Raw genomic sequence first — 20,612 nt, 5'->3', positions numbered from 1 at the left:
ACTGGTAATGAAATCACGCGTCGTGAAGCCGGGACAGGTGGAGTTCGGAAGCGATACTGACCCCTGGCTAGCGAGGATGCATTCGCTAGTTCAGAGAGGTGCAGTGGCAAAGTGGTTAAGGCTGCCGGGCGCTGGTCTCACCAATCCGGGGTTGGCGGCAGCTTCTTGGTCGAAAGTCCTTCTCTGGTCTGTCCCTAATTAGTTGGGAAAAAGAAACATCGAACCCGCTATCGTAATAAGGTCTCGTGTGGCACTCAGGGGGTTGAAGTAGAAAACATGAAAGTGATGAACGCCGTTTAGCCGTGTCTACTATTTGGTTTTCTCTGAGGTCACTGTACTTCCAGGTGGAAAGTCGGCTTACTTGGTCCGTGTAGTGAAACTTGTGGACCTGGCATACAGATTCGAACATGGGAATGCCGACTGACCGATCTTCGAACAAACCACTACAAAGTGCTACCGAATCACAATTGTATTAGTAAGTATTAAGCTTGTCCTAGAATTTCGAAATAACCAAAATCTAATATTTCCTAGACTGAACACATCGTTTGCATTTTGATGCTTAGATATGAATTATCAAAATAATGAAATTATCAAAACAATTATTTGCGGCCCTGTTTAGTGGGAGTGTGATAATGATATTCGCCTTTGGCCTTGGCTACGGATAAGATTACGTCAGTTGAACACGCACAATACGGGATAGGTACACATTAGAAATACAGCCATGTGCTCTCTTACTATTATTCTTTTTGAAGTTGGCTTTGGGAGGAATGTTTCTTCCCAAGGTCAAACGATACAAACCGTTAACTATCTTATTAAGTCCCGAGTGTCTAGATACGGAAGAGCAATGCAGCTGGCTGTTCGCGTCTAAAAAAGTCAACTTTTCAAGTTGTAAAAGGATTTTCGAGTTACTAAGCCTTTTCGAATTTGTAAGTAAACTCTAAAAACTGGAAATAAAATGTAGTTATCCGCAGCGAAAAGCCTAAAAAACGCCCCCAATCAATCATATTTTTCCAAATTATCAAATATCCTCATTGTGTATTCAATGTTCCTCGTATGACGAAAGAGGAATTATGATTGAAATAGGGAAGTTTCCAGTTTCCAGGCGCCATTTGAATGCTTATATCGTAATCATCACTGAGGCATATACGAAAGTTTTTCGTCACTGTTCTGGCTGGAGACTACTTAAATCGTATTAATGGTTAATCGTGTTTAGGGTTAATCGTTTAGTTCGTTTTCCGTAATATCGTGCTGGAATGCACTTCGTGTGGCATACATTTTAAAACTGGAAAACTCTAACCTTTTTAAGGTGTAACACACTTTGGATACTGTCACTTTTTGCGCGCAATTGCTTAGCTATTACATTATAATCATTTAGTGAATTCACCTTTATGCTCGGCATGGAAACCCCATGGATTCTAATTATCGTAACACTAAAGCGGATTAATAAACGAAATAAACATAAGATGTTTCTATCCAATAACTTGAATTGATTTGCTATATAATTAGATTTTGTGCCAGTATTGTCACTTTTAGGACTCGCTTTGATGGGTATTTTAGATACTAGGTTGATATGTATTTACCCAAGACATCTACGTCCCAAAATGGGCCGATCAGTACGGAAGCGATAAGGGGCCTCGAGATGTCGCGTTCCAACTCGACAAGTCGCCATATTTATGTCGATATATCGCGATATATCGCGTCAAGTCGACATGAATATGTCGACATATCGAGGAAAATGGTCGTGAAAACGAAATATGTCGTCAAAACGTCACGATATATCGACATATTCATGTCGACTTGACGCGATATATCGCGGTATGTCGACATAAATATGACGACTTGTCGAGTTGGAACGCGACATCTCGAGGCCCCTTATCGCTTCCGTAGTTTCCTCTCGTGTGGCCCATCATCACAAGAACAATCGATCTGGTCAGAGGTACGATGACAGTTTTGCTGCATTTTCGTGTCTTAAGTTTATTTAAATAGCAATTGTATTGCTCAATATTCGACAGTGAATAATTCAACGACAAGTACAATACCGGGGAAAATTCCACAAGATATTTGTTACTAGAACTGAAATCCATCGTGGTGCTTGGCGTTTTACCTTCAATACTGGCCGCATACCTCGTTCATATCCCACTGGCTACGTTTTGGTGGCAAGCATACGGAAGCGATAAGGGGCCTCGAGATGTCGCGTTCCAACTCGACAAGTCGTCATATTTATGTCGACATACCGCGATATATCGCGTCAAGTCGACATGAATATGTCGATATATCGTGACGTTTTGACGACATATTTCGTTTTCACGACCATTTTCCTCGCGACAAGTCGACATATTCATGACGACTTGAAACTCAGTCGTCATATCACTGGCGTCCTCGTCTTACATTTAGACGTGTCTTCAGATGACTTCTTGTCCCGTGGAAAATGGGCGAAAAAGCGAAATTTGTCGTGAAAACGTCCCGATATGTCGACATATTCATGTCGACTTGACGCGATATATCGCGATATATCGACATAAATATGGCGACTTGTCGAGTTGGAACGCGACATCTCGAGGCCCCTTATCGCTTCCGTACAAGCATATATCGATATTTGAGTCTAGTTTCATTTAATTCAATTATCGACATGCCCCAATAAAAAGACATTTAATTTTAGTAATAAGAAAATAAGAGTTATGATATTTCATTAAATACAATATAAACACAATATGTGTTATTGTATAGATGCCCCAATATTGTTGACGTAGTGCACATCCACTCCTACGCCATCCTAACGCATAAACGTATTCAAGTGAGCAATGTATAAAACGATTTTTGCGACGGTTTTAACGGCGTCAAAAATAGTATGTTCGTGTCGTTATTCATTCAATTATTATTGTCGTATATCAATTTATTGAACCTTGGTGTAATAGGACTGAATTACTCCAAAATCCAGTCTAAGTACTCACAGATTGAACCGACGTAGCGAATGTACATTCATCAGATGCCAACGTCCAGATGGTAATTAGCTGCTATGTTTGCTGTCTGGTGTGTCGACTCATTCGAACTGAGCACACAACACGCAGAATGCAATTCGGTATCAAGCTTCACATCGAGATAATATCTGTATCTTTGTGAAAAGTATCGTGGAAATCAATATTTTCATTACGAGCTGGGGTTTCTCCGGAAAACAACTTTCCGCGAGCTCATCCAAAAAGAAAATAAAGTTGGAATAAGATTGTTTCGTGAGACTCCATGGTGGATGTGTTTAAGCAAATGATTCTTTCAATATTACTTTGATGCTATTGTTGAATGATTATTCATTAATCGTGGAAATGGATAATATCACATTATCTTTCTTTTAGTCGAGTATCTTTAGATATCTTTAAGATCCATTGGAATCATAGAATTTGTTGTTGGGATATATTTACTTTACATCGTATAACCTGCAAGAACGCTTGGATACCTTCGTGCTTTTGATGAAAATATTTTTTTTTCAATTTCATGGAAAATATATGGACCACCCAAAAGACACAAGAAAAGAGTGTATTGAATTCATTTTCTGATTTCCGCGGTTCTCTTCGGATGCATTAAGCTAGAACTTGAAATACACTTTATCCCATTTGTATTTTGATGTTGATCCTTGGGATAATCGATAAAAATACGACTGAAATCATTTGAACATTTCAACAGAATATACCCTTGACCGGGTTTTTGGCCTATTGAGTGTTTAGCATCTGGGCGTTGCAAACTATTTTCTAGACATTCCTCGAATAAAGAAAAACTATACTTGATCAAACTTCCGAGAAATTTAGCGATAGCATAGGTCAAGGAGTATCATTAGGATTTATGGGTGAGAGGAAAAAATGATGCTCCACGAAAATGCGCCCTTGGTTCTCCACGTGAGAGTATGCCTAGACGTATTTCATGAAATAACAGACGCGTACGTGTATACTTATAATTACACCCCAGTACAAAGTATTGTTTGCTATTTTGATAAGAAATAATGATATTATTCTAGGCGTATGTAAAATGTTTATGATAAAAATCTCAGACGTCCCCTTAGGGATAGGATGATACAAGTGGTAATGTTACGTTTGGTAGATGTACCACGTGAACCATCAAATATGAAAAGCCACATGAATGGCAACTTTTTCCTCCAGAAACGGCAAAAATCAATGTTCTGTATTATTTCAGAATTATTCTACATAAGAATTCGCTTGCTTTGACTGCCTCAGATTATCTCATGTCCGGACATTTTTAGAATTTGCCAACTCCTATTCACGTGTTGATGATCCATCGCCACTACGTCTGCCCCAGGAATTCGCTACTCCCAGAGAAAATTGATTGATTCGAGATCCGAGACAAGCAGAGCCTGCTGTATCTAGTTTGATAGTGTTACTGTAGCAATTGATGATAAGTGATTTGCTGTGTCCGTTTTGGGAAACGAATGAATATGTGTTTCATGGGAATGATGTTGATAGTTGACAAAAATCATATCAATTATGTCCAGTTATTCGGATTAAGTCGATTCCCGATTGGAATTGCATAATTGCAAAGGAATTTTTTCTTCAGATGTGCTGATTTATTTTGTTTATTTGATATTATTTATTACACATTTTGAGATGCGGTAAAATAAATCAACATTAGATTTAGACGAAACAAGTGATTGTGTGTTCTTAATGTTTCGTTAAATAATCATTATCTTCCTAGTAAAACCACGACCCCCGGATCTTCAGTCGTGTAACCTGGCCAAGTGCTCCGTCGAAACCTATGAACAGGAAGCTGCCAATATGATTCCGGGAGATATACAATACCTGTGGAGATACGCGAGGTTCAAACCGTGCAGCGCTTCCTGCCTTGGAGGTAAAACTTGAATTTCTTCCACTTAAGATAAAAATGCTTCCTTCATTCCACGAACAAAATGTATAGACAATTTTAGTCATTTCTCCGAATCCACTTTGCCTTCGTAGAATCGATTTAAAGTAATAAAAAGATTGAATACAATTTTTTGGTATTTAAAAAAAGATTAAATGCAATGCTAATCTATGCTTATAATTCGAAAGGTTTACGCACAGCAGTAGTGGAATGTGTTCGTGATGTCGATAGAAAACGTGTCCGAGACCACCACTGCGACCTTAAGCGAAAGCCGCCGGTTGTAAGTCGACCTTGTAACGAGATTCCCTGCCCTCCAAGGCAAGTACACTCTGCAGGATATCATGAAAAAGTAATGATAATTTTGCTTTCATGTTTGTTGTAAATATAAATAATTTTCTTCTCACACACTGTGTTGAACCACCTACTGCGCAATTGAAAAAGTAACACGCTGAATAAATAAGCATAATAGTACGTTCATGATAACATCGGGGCTATAAATGAAAATTCCGCCGCTTTTTAGGTAACGCCGTTATAATAACTATCGCATGTATATATATCAAGGGTGCCCATATAAAACATAAACAAGGCAGACGTAATGTGTGATACGATGTAATACGCCCGTGTAATACCATTAATATTAGATCTACCCCAATTAGACTACCAATGTTTTATTTAAAGATATTCGATTCAAACAGATTAAGAATGGCAGTGAGCTGTTCTTAGGTAGATAAATGCGGTAAAGTTCAATCCCGTGTACTGTGGTGAAATTAATTTTCAAAATCATTGATGAGATTCAGCCTAGAATTTTATTCACGCTTTGACGTACTTGATTAGAAAACATAGCATAACAGAATGCCGTAATTTTGAAAATAACTACCAATTATCTATCACGGCTATATTGTGTACGACTGTGTCATTATAAGTGTAAATAGGTGCAATACAATACTCTACGCGGAATGAATTCCTATTGTGAACGATAACGGGGGCTTTTTACGATCAGTTGTTTTTCATTTACTTTGATATCGATCACCAACGACCAACGATTGGACTGCTTCGATTCTGAAATATCAGCAAATTTCAATTCAAAAAGTTTGTGATCTGATTTCAAAACGAATATGAAACACGAAAGAGCAGCATAATATCACACGACATCAAACCAGCACGATCCTTAAATCATAATACAGTGTGATATATGATGATACAGTAATTTAAGGATGAACAATTCCCTTTTTCGATGGTCTATTTATTTGTTAAGTGGGTATGATTATGCTCGTTTACAACATCTGATGTAGCATTAATTTCCATATTTTCTATCAGTTTTCTTTTCTTGTAAACTGCTGAATCAGTCGACCGTTTATCGTTCATGTGAACGTTGTTTATTATATATCGATGAGTGCCATCAAATTACTGTTTTGAATAGCTTCAAACTGTAAATCCTATAGTGATTTATACTATTGTTAGATACGAATAAATATGAAATTTTTTCTTTCTTTCATTTAAATATCTGGAGTTCACCATTGTATATACACCCCTTGTTTTAATTTTGGGTTCCGTGCCTTCACAAAGGCGTGGACGATGAATGACTGTTGAGAGTCGATGTACAATCGAGATCGAGATTACAATGGCGAGAGACTTACTGCAGTTCGATCAATACATATTAACCCATGAAAATATGTCATATATCTAATGAAAGCATTTTTGAGTAAACTTGAATTATCGCTGAACTGTTTAAGATATGACATGACGTATATATGAATATTTCTGATATATTCGTGTTTGATTGTAGTTGGCATATGGAACCTTGGGGTGAATGCGGGGTTACGTGCGGTAGTGGTACACAGAAACGACTGGCTGAATGTATCGAAGAAGTCAGCAGAGAACCTTACACCACTGTAAAACACCCACCTCATAAATGTAGTAAACCGTATCCCGAAACGTTCCGTCGATGTAATACTAAAGATTGTACTGCAGTATGGATCGCCGGTCGTTGGTCAAAGGTAATGCCATGGTTTTGCTGTAGGCCTTATAACAGTTTACCTCGAGTAGAAATGAGGAACATTAAGTTGTCTAGTTGTCTTATTGCTCAATAAATGTATGTAAACAGTGCATTCGCATTCGCTGACTATAGTACGGAAGAGCAATGCGGCCAACAACATTTTATTTTCAGTTTAAAAAGTCGACATTTCGTCTTTAAAAAGTCGACTTTTTGGGACTCGTACAAAACCGTCGCGAGCCTTTATCACGACGAAATTATGTCGAAAAAACGAGATATATATATAGCGATTTATCGACATAATTAAGTTGATACATCGCGTTAAGTCGATACATCGCGTTAATGTCGTGGTATCGCGAAAACTTATCACGGTAAATCGTGATACGGATACGTGATACGTGATACGACTTAAACTTATGTCGATATACTGTATCTCGACATTACCGTACCTTCGACATAATTACCGCGAGTTAACCTAAAAATGTATGTCAATTTATTGAGACAATATCGCAAAAAGTCGACATAAATATCACGACATTGTTTCATTGATAAAGTATACTTATTTATATCGATATATTGAATTCAGAGACCTTACAAAGGGTTAGCCATTTTCTGTTGAAATTCGTGATGGGTAAACTTTGGGTGGGTCTAAACACAGGGTTTTCGACCAGCCAATATTTACTCAATTGGTGGCAATCTTAGTCTTATCAGTCTATCCATATGCGTTAATGTGTAGCTCACGATTAGGTGTATCATTTTGGTGAGTTTCAAGGTCATTGGTATCTGTATATGTCCGCCAGGGGCGACGTCAAGCGGAAAGCTATGCATATTTTCGAACCACAATCAATCGCAGAATGCAATTTGCTCATGGATTCTATGTTCTAGATTATGGTAAGACATTCGAGCCTACTGTATAAATTCACCAGGGGGTGTTGAATATTGATTGTCAAGCATTTCACCTAGTGGGCATGTACCTTGAGTCCTTGCAAGTTTGTTTCATCAACCTAAAAATAGGCTACATTACATTTTAGTGCGCGCCAGCTTGCGGGAAAGGTATGAAAATGCGAGACGTAAAATGCGAACAGACCCTTGCAAACGGTACAACTGTTACCCACAGAGGACCAGATGAACTGAAATGTCCAAACGAAAGACCGGATGCATGGAAGGCTTGTAAGAATACTATCTGCTCTGGTAAAGTTACCAAACCAGATGTTCCGCCAAAGATATTTTCGGACGGCTCGGATTATGTGCAAACGAAAAATAAAGCATCTTTGAAATTAGTGGTTGGAGGTAAGATGACTGTAATTCCGGGCACCTCGCTAGTAATCCGCTGCCCAGTGAAGTATTACCGGCGAAAAAAGGTGTACTGGTTGAAGAATGGAAAGAGATTGGCGCTAAAAGGCCGCGTAAGACAGACACGAAAAGGAGTATTGAAAATCTTACGATCCCGACCTCGTGATACTGGCAAATATACATGCGTAGCTGGCAAAACGACAGCTAACACGACACTTACATTTCACAGTCGGTACAGAGGAAAGAAACTCTTCAGCTACAGAAAGGCTTATATCAAACAAAGAGCTAATATGCTTGACAGGCTAAGTTCAACTGCAGCCCAATCTGCCCGCAAGGGAAAATTTTTATTATCGGATGCTTGGGATTCGAGTTACAATTACTCGTTGACGCCATACGACTATGTAACGTCAGAATGGCAACAGTGCTCACGTTCCTGTAATGGGACAGGGGTACAACTTCGGAAGGTGACGTGTGAGGTTATTATGGAAGAATATTTTCGTCAGGTTGAAGAAAGAATGTGCGAACAGGCTGGTATAAAAAAGCCACCCTCAACAAGGCCATGTGGCTATGGAGAATGCCCTCACTGGGAAGCTGGTCCGTGGCAAATACAGGTAATTCTAATTCCATAGTATTCCTTAATCCTGGATACAAAAATCACCATTCTTCTTTTATGAATGACTCTTATACCAATCTTCACGTTTTTACCCCTCGATCGTAGAACGTAAGAAATGTCGTTGCCCGTATCTGTCCGCCTGCCGGTTAGTTCTGAATATTCGTTCCCATCATGCAAGATTCCATTTTTCAAAGTAGAGTGTTTTTAGCCCAGTTGGGACTTTAGTCCCGGCGGGCTATTGCGTTCACTTTTCGTCCGTCGTCCATCCGTAGACGGAATCCAGTTATTTTGGGAAGTTTTGAAGACGCTTCAAAGTAATGTCTTGATATTTGGTTTATGCATGTATCTACCCTAGACACATCTTCAGCCCAAAAACTGGCCCTGTCAGAATCATGATGGCCGACTGGCAGCCATTGTTGTTCGCCAAAATCAGCACTTTTTACACGTTTTTTGAACTTTTTGAGGGAAATTTTGAAGACGCCTTGTCCAATTACCTTGATCTTTTGTATATATTTGAACCCCCAGGGCCCATCAGCATAACAAAAATTGGGTTGATCGGACTCAAGATGGTCGTCCTATGATCTTGCTAAGTGCCCAAAAATGTCAATACTGGCACGAATTCTGAGTCCTGTAGCTTCCTATTGGTTTGCCATCTCTCATTGCAATTGCTGATGGGTATTCTTTGGAAAGGGATATTTTATACCTGAGACAGGTATTTTCGATCAGCCAATTATGGCGCAATTGGCGGCCATCTTGGTGTCATCATTACTCATTCGTAGGTGGGAAAACGTTTTTCGACATTATATTGATACCTAAGCATGTTTTGTTACCACAATGAATTAGGAAGTTGTAGCTTATTACATTTTCTATGATTGTGGTGAGTTTCAAGTTCATTGTATTTTGTATATGGCCATCAGGGGGCGTTGAGTAATACAATATCTGAGTATTTTTATATTACATTTGTACCAACACATATTTTGTTACAACAATCGATTGCAAAGTTGTAGCTCATGACATCGTCTATGATTGTGGTGAGTTTTAAGGAAATCAGCTATTCTATCTGGTCACCAGGGGGCGATGAATAGTAGAATAACCTAGTATTTCTTTATTATATTGGTACCTAGGCATATTTTGTTACCATGATCAATTGCAAAGTTATAGTTCATGACATGTTCTATGATTGTGGTGGGTTACAAGGTATTTGGGTTTTGAATATGGTCACCAGGGAGCGTTGAATAGTAGAATAACTTAGTATTTCCATATTAAATTGGTAACGAGGCATATTTTGTTATCACAATCAATTACAAAATCCTAGCTGCTGACATGTTCTATGATTGTGGTGAGTTTCAAGGTAATTGGATTTTGAATATGGTCATCAGGGGGCGTTGAATATTGAAATCGTTAGATTGTTGAGCATTTGAAACCACTTCCCAAGTGGGCATGGTGTCCCTGGGCCCCAAGTTTAACATATGGTGTATGTCATTGCTCAAGAACCCTCAACCTACCCTATTTTTTATGTTAACCGCATTCAGGATTGCTGATTGGTGGCCATATGTATCCGGCAAATACGCCGTTCCTTGTACGGGGTGCAGTTTTTGAAGTAGAGCCTTCTTTTTGAAAGTATATGGTTATGGCTTAAAACCCCTTCGATTTTTGTAATTCGTATTCGAGTTGCCTGACTGGCAGCGATATTGGATCCTCAAAATACCTTTCATCACGTAGGCCTTTATACTGAATGGCCTAAAAGGTATATATGCATATCCTGCAATACTGTTTTGAAATTGTTCTTGTATCTTTATAAGTAAAATTGCTAAGATATTTGTGTAAACACGGCATTCGCCGCTATGTTATTCTCTATATTGTTCCATCTCTCACCCATATTGTCTAAATTGTTGACCTTGAGTTTGTCAAATAAACTGTAAACTGTATCTTGTCGTACGTCATTAGTCAACATTGTTGAATAGCTGACTCACTAGTTTAACTATTTATGGATGCTAGACACTCCTCGGGTATCCATGATTTACACAGTACATCCCCTCTCCTCATTCAGCAACCGAGGGGTTTTAGCAGCAGCACTCCAGTTAAATTAAACCACAAGGCGAGGTAGATTTGAACTGGCAGATTATACGTAAATGTTGCATGGTGTACAGGTGTATCTATAGGATAACATGAAATTTAAGATGAGAATTACTATGTTATAATTATACACTATGGTTTATTCTAGTGTCCGAATACATGTGTAAGGTATCACATGGCGATGCAGCATCGTCCGTTAATGTGTCGCTATAAAAATGGCACCCACGTCAAACCTGACATGTGCGCCGAGGCTACGAGACCAAGTAATGAGCGGATGTGTGTAAACATCGGTTGTACGCCCGTTTGGTTGCTATCAACCTGGTCGCAAGTACGTACACGCTTAACAAGTATATTAATATCCCATTACATGTATTTACAATACGAAGAATCCATACTTTTCTAAATTTTTTTAGCCCATTCATGGTGACGCTTCGACGGGTTATTACGTTGAATTTTTATACAATGTTTTTATCAGTGGTATTGGGAAATTTTCAAATATCATACTTTTGGTGTTTTGTCTTGAAATTTGGTTTGTATATATCAGCCTTAAAAGAACGGGTCCGATCAGAATCAGGATGGCGAGCTGGAGGGAGGTCATTGTTATTTTCCAAAATTAACACTTTTTGCTCATTTTCAATGTTTTAGAGAATATTTTGAATTCGAATAATTATCCAGATTTTTCATGTCTCCACATAAGGCCCATAACAAATAGTCGGTTGATTGGACTCAAGATGGCCGTTCTATGACTATTTTGTGGCCTAAAACGTCAGATTTTTTTATCAGTCAATTTTTACGCAATTGGTGCCCATCCTAGTCTCATTAGTTATCATTCGTAGATGGTAAAAATGCTTTTTTGAGTAAAATATCATCAGGTTTTGACTTAAAATCTTGATTTTTAGATAAATCACACGTCTCCTAATATGGAATTGGGATTACCCAAATTTTTGTTTTCATCCTCGTTTTGAATATTCAATTAGCTAAAATTTCCCCATGTATAGTGAAATTTCCGGAAGTAACTTCTATCAATGGTATTAAGATTTGGTGTAAATAGGTTTCTCCGACTACTTTATTAGTTTTATTGTTGCATTGAAATTTTAGATATGTATGTGTTGGGAGGGAATACCTATCACACAGGCGTCACGTACATTAAGCCACCATCCTTGTTGCCTGGCAAGTTCACTTTCATGTATGGAAAAGTATCAACGCGTATTAACTTATCATATACTATCATGGGTTACTCCTCACGACGAATAGGGATTATCCGTTATGAATGAAATAATTGAAAAACCGATTACTGAATATACATATTTTTCATGAACAACTCTTATTATTTAAGTAATCATTTAAATTATTGTGAGGTTGTTGCTGATGACACTTTCCATCATGGTGACCTTCTAAATTATTGGTCTTTGTCCACCAGAGAACGATATTAAGGGACATTTCTCTATTAGTACTTAATGCTGGTACCAGTATATCTTGAAATCAAATGGCATGTCAACTATGATTGTCATAAAGTTCAAGGTCAATTGCTTCTTTTTACGAAAAAACCCCACCCATTGATTATTGAAATTGTGTTTACCAAGTAAACGTTGTGTTCCTTCACCTCTGGACACTTCTCTTTCAAATATCAATGATGATTTAAATCAGCGCAAATTAATGACATTTGGCTAGCACACAGTAAAGCATCGAATATCGCGATGTGTTCATTAAAAGTTTTTATTCATTCGTGTACAGTGTTCAAGAACGTGTGGAGGAAGAGGTATACAGAGTAGGTCATTACATTGCGTCTGGCGAAATAGCGAAAAAACTGCAGGGACTGCGTGCAAAGATATGAAAAGACCAGCAGTTGTGAAACCATGCTACACAACCGCATGTGAACCCAGTATGTATGTTACTTGATAACATGTTATCAACATGGTATCAAGATCATCATGATCAGAAATTCCTAGGGAAAAGATGAAATTAGATGCATGGTTAAGTTGTCATATTTATTCCAATCAAGGACTTATTAGTGCAAATGAAAATGATAGATGTTCGTAGAAAATTACTCTGACCTTGACATCTTTATATTGATAGTCTATTCGGATATGTCTGGTCGGTATAATTACCGCATCTCATCTTCATTATCCGTTGCCAACAGTACTTATCGTATGCACAATTATAGTGAAATTCAAAATGATACAAAGCATTTATAGCCCTGGACGTCGTGTCGTTGGGGACTTTTTCTAGTCTGCTCTGACAACCTTGCCCTACAAAAACTAGGACCGAGTAAAAACCAATCCTTTTTTTCTATTTGTCTGTACTTATGAAATATCAATTTCCGTCGTCAAAACATCCGATTAAAGGTCAATTATCTCTAACAACTGCTAAAAACACCAGATGGCTCACCATACGGATATACAAAATATTTGAGGTATTTTCCAGCTTCGCGATGTTTTCATGGTCTCCTCAATACGAAGTAAACTATGTTGGAAAAAAACAAATATATATACGTTCGACTGGAAGTAGATGAATATTAGACATGCGCGCGGTTTATCCATCGGTACCGTAGATGTTTTGTTAGAATTAATGCTCGTTTGCTCGAGTGTGCGAACATGCGAACCCCATTAATAGTGCAACGGTGTGTATTCTTTTAATCGGATTGAATGTGGCCGCTCTGCGAATCTAATTTAGTATGAAAAAATGACGAAAAACCTATTTACTGAAAAGGCATATGGCCTTCTGTGATGGTTAAATAATGATATTTATTTTATCTATTCATTTATTTCATTTAACACTCAAACCCATTACAGGTATTAGAGGGACAACACAAAATTTACGGATGTTATTACACTGTAGAAAATTTACAAATTCGATAACATAATCTGTTTGTTTAAATGAACAAACAGGAATAACATAGTTAACTAATTTTGACTATCTATGCATAGAGATATCCATTCAAATAAAAAGATGTTTTTGTATGATGTCGCCATCTGGTGTTATTTAGGCCCTTGTTGTAGCTTGTTCCTCACCCAAACCGCTTAATTTTTAGAAATAATGAAGGTGGGCGACTCTTTTCTTTTTTTTATGATAAAAAAGAGTAAATAAACTCGTATTTTCATATCTTTCCAAGGGGATGAGGGCGGGAGGTTTTTTCTTTTTGAATCCAAAAATTATTCACTGTATAATACTCATATGAAACGAGGGCGGGAGTTTTTCAGAGACTCGATCCATAGAAGGTTAAGGCAGAACCAAGAAATGGTCACTTTGCTTATTTTCTTTATTTCAAACATCTAAACTACAAAATTTCAAACGAATGAAGTATAAAGTGGTATATTCTGTAATCCCAAGGGACACATGCCCAATCATTTTGTGAATGGCTGGGAATGTCATCCTTATTACCATACCTAAACTATGAATAGACCGAAGAATTCTGTGCTATTCTTTTTCCACTTGATTCATTGGTTTATTAGGGCACAACTTACCGATGGTCTCATCTACTCGATAGTTTTGACTTTCATAGTTCATTATAGGAAAATGAAAAATAATGTTCAATAAGTGCATTACTAATACACACTATTGATTATCGAAGCGAACTGCATAAAAAAGTCACTGTACAACGCGCCATCACGCCATATTTTAAAAAGAAAGAGCCGACCGTAAGCACTCTATTGCGGGTTTCGGACTTTATTTTTTATAAGTAATTCATTTTTATTTAAATACGTTACAAGATTAGGTAATGTTTACAGTCCGAAATGCATACGAGATGTTAATGATGTATTCATCAACCGATTCAATACGTTTGAATCAATTAAAATCACATAATAAGGAAAATTAGACTTTGACTTAGTATACGTCTAGTGTTCGTAGACAAGGTAGAAATGATTATAGGTATTGAAATAACGAATAATCTTTTAAACAAGCATCAAAATTGAACCATGAAAGGGTGCCTGGATACTAAGGATGTCCGGCTATTACGCTACGAAAAAGCTGCTTGCATCTTCCGATGAAATTCATCAGAGAAAATAAGTGAAGTCTTTTTATTTACAGGCTGTACGGACCGAACGACTTATTGTGGACTGATAAAGATGTTGAAGCTATGTCGATACACACAATATAAGAATCTCTGTTGTAAGACGTGCACATAAGTAATCAGCGAATATTCACGTATATGTACATATATATTTCTTTGAAAACGAAGGCGTCAAGATTTAGGAGTAATCTCGTGATGGCTCATCATCAAGTGGCGGCCGATGCGCAACTTGGTTTTTATTGTATATATTTCCGTATATTGAATAAGTGTGGAAAAAACTGCTTATACGAGTCAGATTTCTACAAAGAAATCTATGAAAGTTCCGCAGATTATATGATTGTAATTATTATCGTATTTTCATAACTATTCGGCGTTTGATAGTAGCGACGATGCGATCCGATTACGAAATGCATTGATCTTAAAAGATTTTGTATGTTTAGCTGTAGTTAATTAAAGGTGACGGAAAATACATATGATATGATATACATAGCAGCTTCGTGGGGCGAAAACTGTCGCCTTACTCTAAGCCATGGTCACACCTTCGCAATAAACTACCTACCTTGAGCGATATTTCGCTGCATAATTGCGGCGAAACCAGTTACACCAAAAATCTACTTAACGATATATGTTGGCAGGGCGATTTATAATTTTTTACTTATCTAATTACACGTCAATGTACCGATTATGCATGAGAAACCAAATACATTTTACCCGGTTATTGCAAAGAATTGTTTGTGTTAAAGCAATTTGTTGAATTCGATTGCATTAACGCAGCATTTTGTCAACTGCTCAGGGCATAACGATAAATCAAATGCTTGCGGAGGTGTGACTGCCACCTAACGATATTCGTGTCGGATATTTGTACTCGGGTGGAGGTGGGCGAGAACCCTCTGATTGTAAACTCAAACAGCTTGGCTACGTTCTGTTGGGGCATTGGAGCCAAAACACACATCGTTCTTTTACCGAACGCATTATAGACGGTTACGAAAGCATCGTCAGAAATATTGCTCAACCCTTAAAAAAAACGTAATACGTGACTTTTTAAGCGCTGAGAAATATTTTTGAATTTCGTTGCCGCCCTTTATGCTTTCCACGAACGAAAGAAATCTGTTTTGGTTTCTTCCAATCCATACGTTAAAACTGCATAATTTTGATGTAAAACATTACTACATTATTCGTTAGATTTATACCAATATCAATTATGTTAATTTCTATCATGTGTAAACATAGGTCTCATTGAATTGAATTTATACTGATGTATGCAACATAGTTTTTCACCATTGGTGGGGGGGGGGGACTATTCAATTAGTACGCACAAAATAACCTGATTATTACCCGCAAAACCTTTGTCCGCACCCGTACGTTTCACTTGCATTCCTCTGTATAAGCTACCAACATTCGATAGTATTAGTGTTAAGTAGGTTTTCATTTCAATGGATAGTGTGCTACCGAGGACAAAATATGTTGAATCATATTATAATGTACGCTTTAAAGAACTTCAAAAATTTAGTACATCGCCCGTATTATTTCATGGAGGATCGTTTGAACGAAAATTTGATCCCCTGATTGCTTATATCATCTAAATTTTAAAAAGCCTTAGACACCGCAAATACTGAACCGATATTCAAGCGTTACATTTACTGATCGAAAAATCGCCAATCAATAGACAATAACTTCTCCACCTCATTTCGTCCTACCCAGTCAAATGAAGGGTCCTTAAATTCCAGGATTCGAATCGAAGAATTGGCAGATATCTATCCGATGTGACGGCAGAATGATGTCGGTGGCGCGAGAAAGGGATGGCCTCCTAGAAAAACCAGATCGCTAATACAATTGTTTTGTTCACCTTGATATAAATGCTCAAGGGGAATTGCAGTGAATTTGTCTAAAATCTAAATGTGTTTGAAGCCTCTTGAGTACATTTTTTTGAGAAAGCAAAACAGCATATTATTTTCTAATTTTTGTAGACCCCTGGACCCAGTTTGGGGGTCATGAGCTAAGATTTGACCGGGAGAGGCTACTCATTGGAAATGAATTGATTTTTACTCGGGCACAACACTGTGGAACTGGATCCTGGCCGTCACATTTCTCCACTTCGCACTTCTCTATGCGAGATTATGACGAGATTGCGCGGGCCCTAGGCGGTATGTGTTTCTGGTGTTATTCTGTGTTTTCCTTCATCACTTGAAGTCTGACAACAGATCGAATGCGGCACAGTGCCGCACCATCAAGTATTTGGATGCCTTTCACATAATTGTTTAAGAAATAAAAATGGAGACCACACTGGCAGTCAAGTAGGTTAATGTTGCCGGGACTTAACGTGAAGATATTTGTGTACGACCCTCAAAGTCATCGATGTTTACACGGCCCACTTCAGAGTCTGCAATATGGCGGCTCCAATCCACGGTAGATTCACTTTACCGATTGCCGTATAAGAATTATTGTGTAGGCCCCTATTACATTGGTTAGTTGGGACAAATGATAAATTTTAACGAACAATTTTAACTATTGATGAATCGCAATCGCAAATTTCAGTTATGGCTCTGCAGTAAGTTCCATTAGAGGTCTGGTGCATATTATCAATTTCTCCTGCTGTAATTACCGATTTTAAACTCATGACGAAGGTGATAATGTTGACAACTAGGTGAAGTTTGAGACAAAATTGTGTCTCTTTCTTTTCAGGTTCACGCTAGCAGAGAAGTTTTTAGTAAGGTCACACAAAAAATTGCTTATTTCTCATAAGTTTTAATATCCGTGCGTGTCAAAAAAGTTCGTCAGTAAAATTTAAAAATAAAAATGCGCATCCCACATGCGGAAAATCTGTTTTTGTTTCTTTGTTTTAAAGAAGTAAAGCACTCCCGCGTTTTTGTGTTTATCTTCGCGGTCGCTACCCAATTTTTACTGTGGCAGGTGAGTATTTCGGTAAAGTGCTTTCCATCCCGATTCAAGGTCATTAACGCCTAAATTTCCCAATTTAAAAAAATGAACAATATTCTACCTCGCCACTTTTGGAATTTCGAATAAAGCTTTTTATTTCTATCTTTATTTAAAAAAGAGAGGGGTAAAGATAAGAACCTGCCGTCCTCGTTACCTTTCCAAAAAGGGCTGATGAGAAACGGGTATTTCTTTGCGTGGCCTAACAACACAACGTTGATATGATTGTATGCGCTCTCTACGATGCATTGATTAGGCCAATGGGTGTCAAAAATGAGTAACCCGATTTTTGAAAAGACGTCATTGTTTCTGGCTGTTTCAACTTAAAAGAAAAGATGGAATAGTGATTGCAGTTGCGTTGACTAGCTGTTGACTAGGCATTGCTGCTGATATATACTAAGTGGGTTTATTAACGTCACCTCCAAACGTGAAAAAATGATTTATTACTAAGTGGAGGAAAGGATTCCGATGACACACTTTAACACCTAACATTAGAAGATCACCAACAACTTGCACAATTGATAGTCGAGGGTATTGAAGTGAAATCATGAAGCTTGCTACATCATAGGCTCATATAAATAACGTTTAAATGCCGTTTGGAATTAACTAGTTTATGCAACTGCGTAGTGCAAGAGCACTATTTCAGGAAAAACCCTTTGCTGCATTGCATCCACATATTTTCCTTTTCTTTTGTTTATGCCTCGAATGAAACAATTTTATACAGCTGTAAAGAATAAAGATCGGCTGCTCTCTGCTCCCTACCCCTCCGCATATGTCACTTAAGGGTTTTTTGACGTAGTTCTCCCATCCCGAGCGTACGTACGTACTAATTGAATGGTCCCGTCATTTGCAGGAATTGCGTATATCTTTTGACAACTTTACTTTTTCTATGTAAGACATTTGCTGTGTTCATGTTGATTTAAGGTGAGATAAATGAAATGATTGAAAGCCGTGATAGATAATCATTATGCACGGTCATGCATTTTGATATGTGATATAATCGTTAAGAATATTGTGGAGTACCTTTAACTCATAAAAAGACCCAACATTATGCGATTCAAAATGTACATACTCAATAATAGTAAGCCTAGTTATGGTAGTTTAGATACTGCGTTCAATAATTCTCCGTTTGCATTTACCTTTAACCCAACATCTACAGCGGACGGATGAACATTTGTAGATGGTTTCAAACCTTCCCTTGTTTCACATATAATAATATAATCATAAATGTATTGGAAAACAAAAATATCTATAATCGTTTGAAAAGATATCCATTAGGTTCACGTTCGACCAGAACCCGGAAATATAAAGTCGATCGTCGCAGAATGTTGTTAAAGACAGTGTCACAAAGAATCATAAAAATCTATTTTCATTCATAGGTTTTGCTTGCAAGGCCATCATTGCTATCGCCAGCTTTGACGCATTTTACGAGCAATCGATGTCTGCGATCGCTTTCGTGGGCAATTGACTTCGATTTTACGATCGAATAGAACGTTCGAAAAATTCTGGGATGGGTTAGGTTAATCACATGACATAAACACGACGACGTAGAAATATTGAATCTTTATCAACTAGCAGGTGCCGCCATCTTGGAAATCAGAACGTCGACTCGCTCCCGGATTGTGTCTGGCCGATCGCTAAAGTCGATCGAAAAATCGCGTGACATGTAAAAACGTTGATCGTGAAATAACAAATCGCAAAAATCAGTGCTCGTAAAAATGCGTCTTGACTTTTTACGTACGTTACTCGAGTAACAGACTTCGAGGGTAACTCAAAAAATTTCACAGATTTTATGCAGGTGCAGAAGCCAGACACCCTGTCATTTTAATATGAAAATGTATTTTTTTCGAGAAATTACAATTCTTACTGTCCTCTCTACTCGATTGTCTTATATTAGTACGTGAAGTGTATTATTGCGCCCAAACGTCATTTGCACGGGATCCTGTGCTATGCTATTTAGCCATTTATTTGGATTGTCGCAAACAACATAATGTTCCCCTCTGGTCTGGACATTGATGTTACGGTCAGGGATACTACTTAGCCCATTAACGAGTCAACCAATTTTGCGGCCGATATTCAAATCCCTCACAAGTATTATTGATAAAGAATGATTGAAAATGCGTGCCGGTATTCATTTCATCTTCTAAATACATTTATCATAAAATATGAAGAATCGAACTTTATTTTGATGTATTAGTTTTAAACTAGTTTGAGGATATGGACTTAGTTTTTCTAGTTGCTGTCAAATATGTCCTGTAATCTATAATGGCAGTGATTTGAATAAAATCAATTGTGTATACAAATTTTGAATTTTTCGTTCATTTCTCGATATCATATATTGTGTGGAAAGTATTTTCTCAAATGGTCTGATCTTTAGATGATATATCATCGTTTTATCGATGTATAATTGGCGAGGATAATTCGCCAAGAGCGCAAGACTTTTCGGGTCCTCTAGTTCTTTATTTCTTTCTAGCACCATCGAAATAATCCTTCAGGCAGTATAGCCCATTATACATGTATATCATTAGTCCTATGTGCCTGGATGCTGAACAAAGTTGAGATGTAACGAACACGTATTTTCGCCAGAACTTTCATCAAGCAACTTTCAAGAGAAGGAGCTGTATCAAAGATTATTATATGATGTTGAAGTAAAGTCTGATAGATGGCGCATTCAATGAGTGAGACAATTACTTGTCGGAATGTGTTAGTTATTCTTCAAAACAATCATGTATATATGGGAAATATGACAATATAGTTGTGCTTTAATTATCAGCGTGTAATTCGTCGTCATTCTGGCTTAATCGTAATTTTTCTTCCAGGACTGATAAAAG

At 37.6% G+C, this 20,612-nt stretch overlaps 1 protein-coding gene across 1 annotated transcript in view; it reads left to right on the top strand.

Annotated features, from left to right (window-relative positions):
* The window catches only part of LOC141904905 (protein madd-4-like), a 42,266-nt gene extending 22,193 nt beyond the window's left edge, over window positions 1-20,073 (top strand). Inside the window, exons 8-15 of the mRNA XM_074793515.1 lie at window positions 345-475; window positions 4,696-4,848; window positions 5,049-5,178; window positions 6,647-6,857; window positions 7,885-8,757; window positions 10,984-11,163; window positions 12,570-12,717; window positions 14,865-20,073. Coding sequence (XP_074649616.1) covers window positions 345-475; window positions 4,696-4,848; window positions 5,049-5,178; window positions 6,647-6,857; window positions 7,885-8,757; window positions 10,984-11,163; window positions 12,570-12,717; window positions 14,865-14,962 — 1,924 coding nt within the window. The 3' untranslated portion in view covers window positions 14,963-20,073. The remainder of the gene's footprint in view (window positions 1-344; window positions 476-4,695; window positions 4,849-5,048; window positions 5,179-6,646; window positions 6,858-7,884; window positions 8,758-10,983; window positions 11,164-12,569; window positions 12,718-14,864) is intronic.
* Window positions 20,074-20,612: the final 539 nt, after the last annotated feature.

This window comes from Tubulanus polymorphus, chromosome 5 (genome assembly GCF_964204645.1).
Source record: "Tubulanus polymorphus chromosome 5, tnTubPoly1.2, whole genome shotgun sequence".
Lineage (NCBI taxonomy): Eukaryota > Metazoa > Nemertea > Palaeonemertea > Tubulaniformes > Tubulanidae > Tubulanus > Tubulanus polymorphus.
This window is presented reverse-complemented; position numbering and strand designations above follow the sequence as displayed.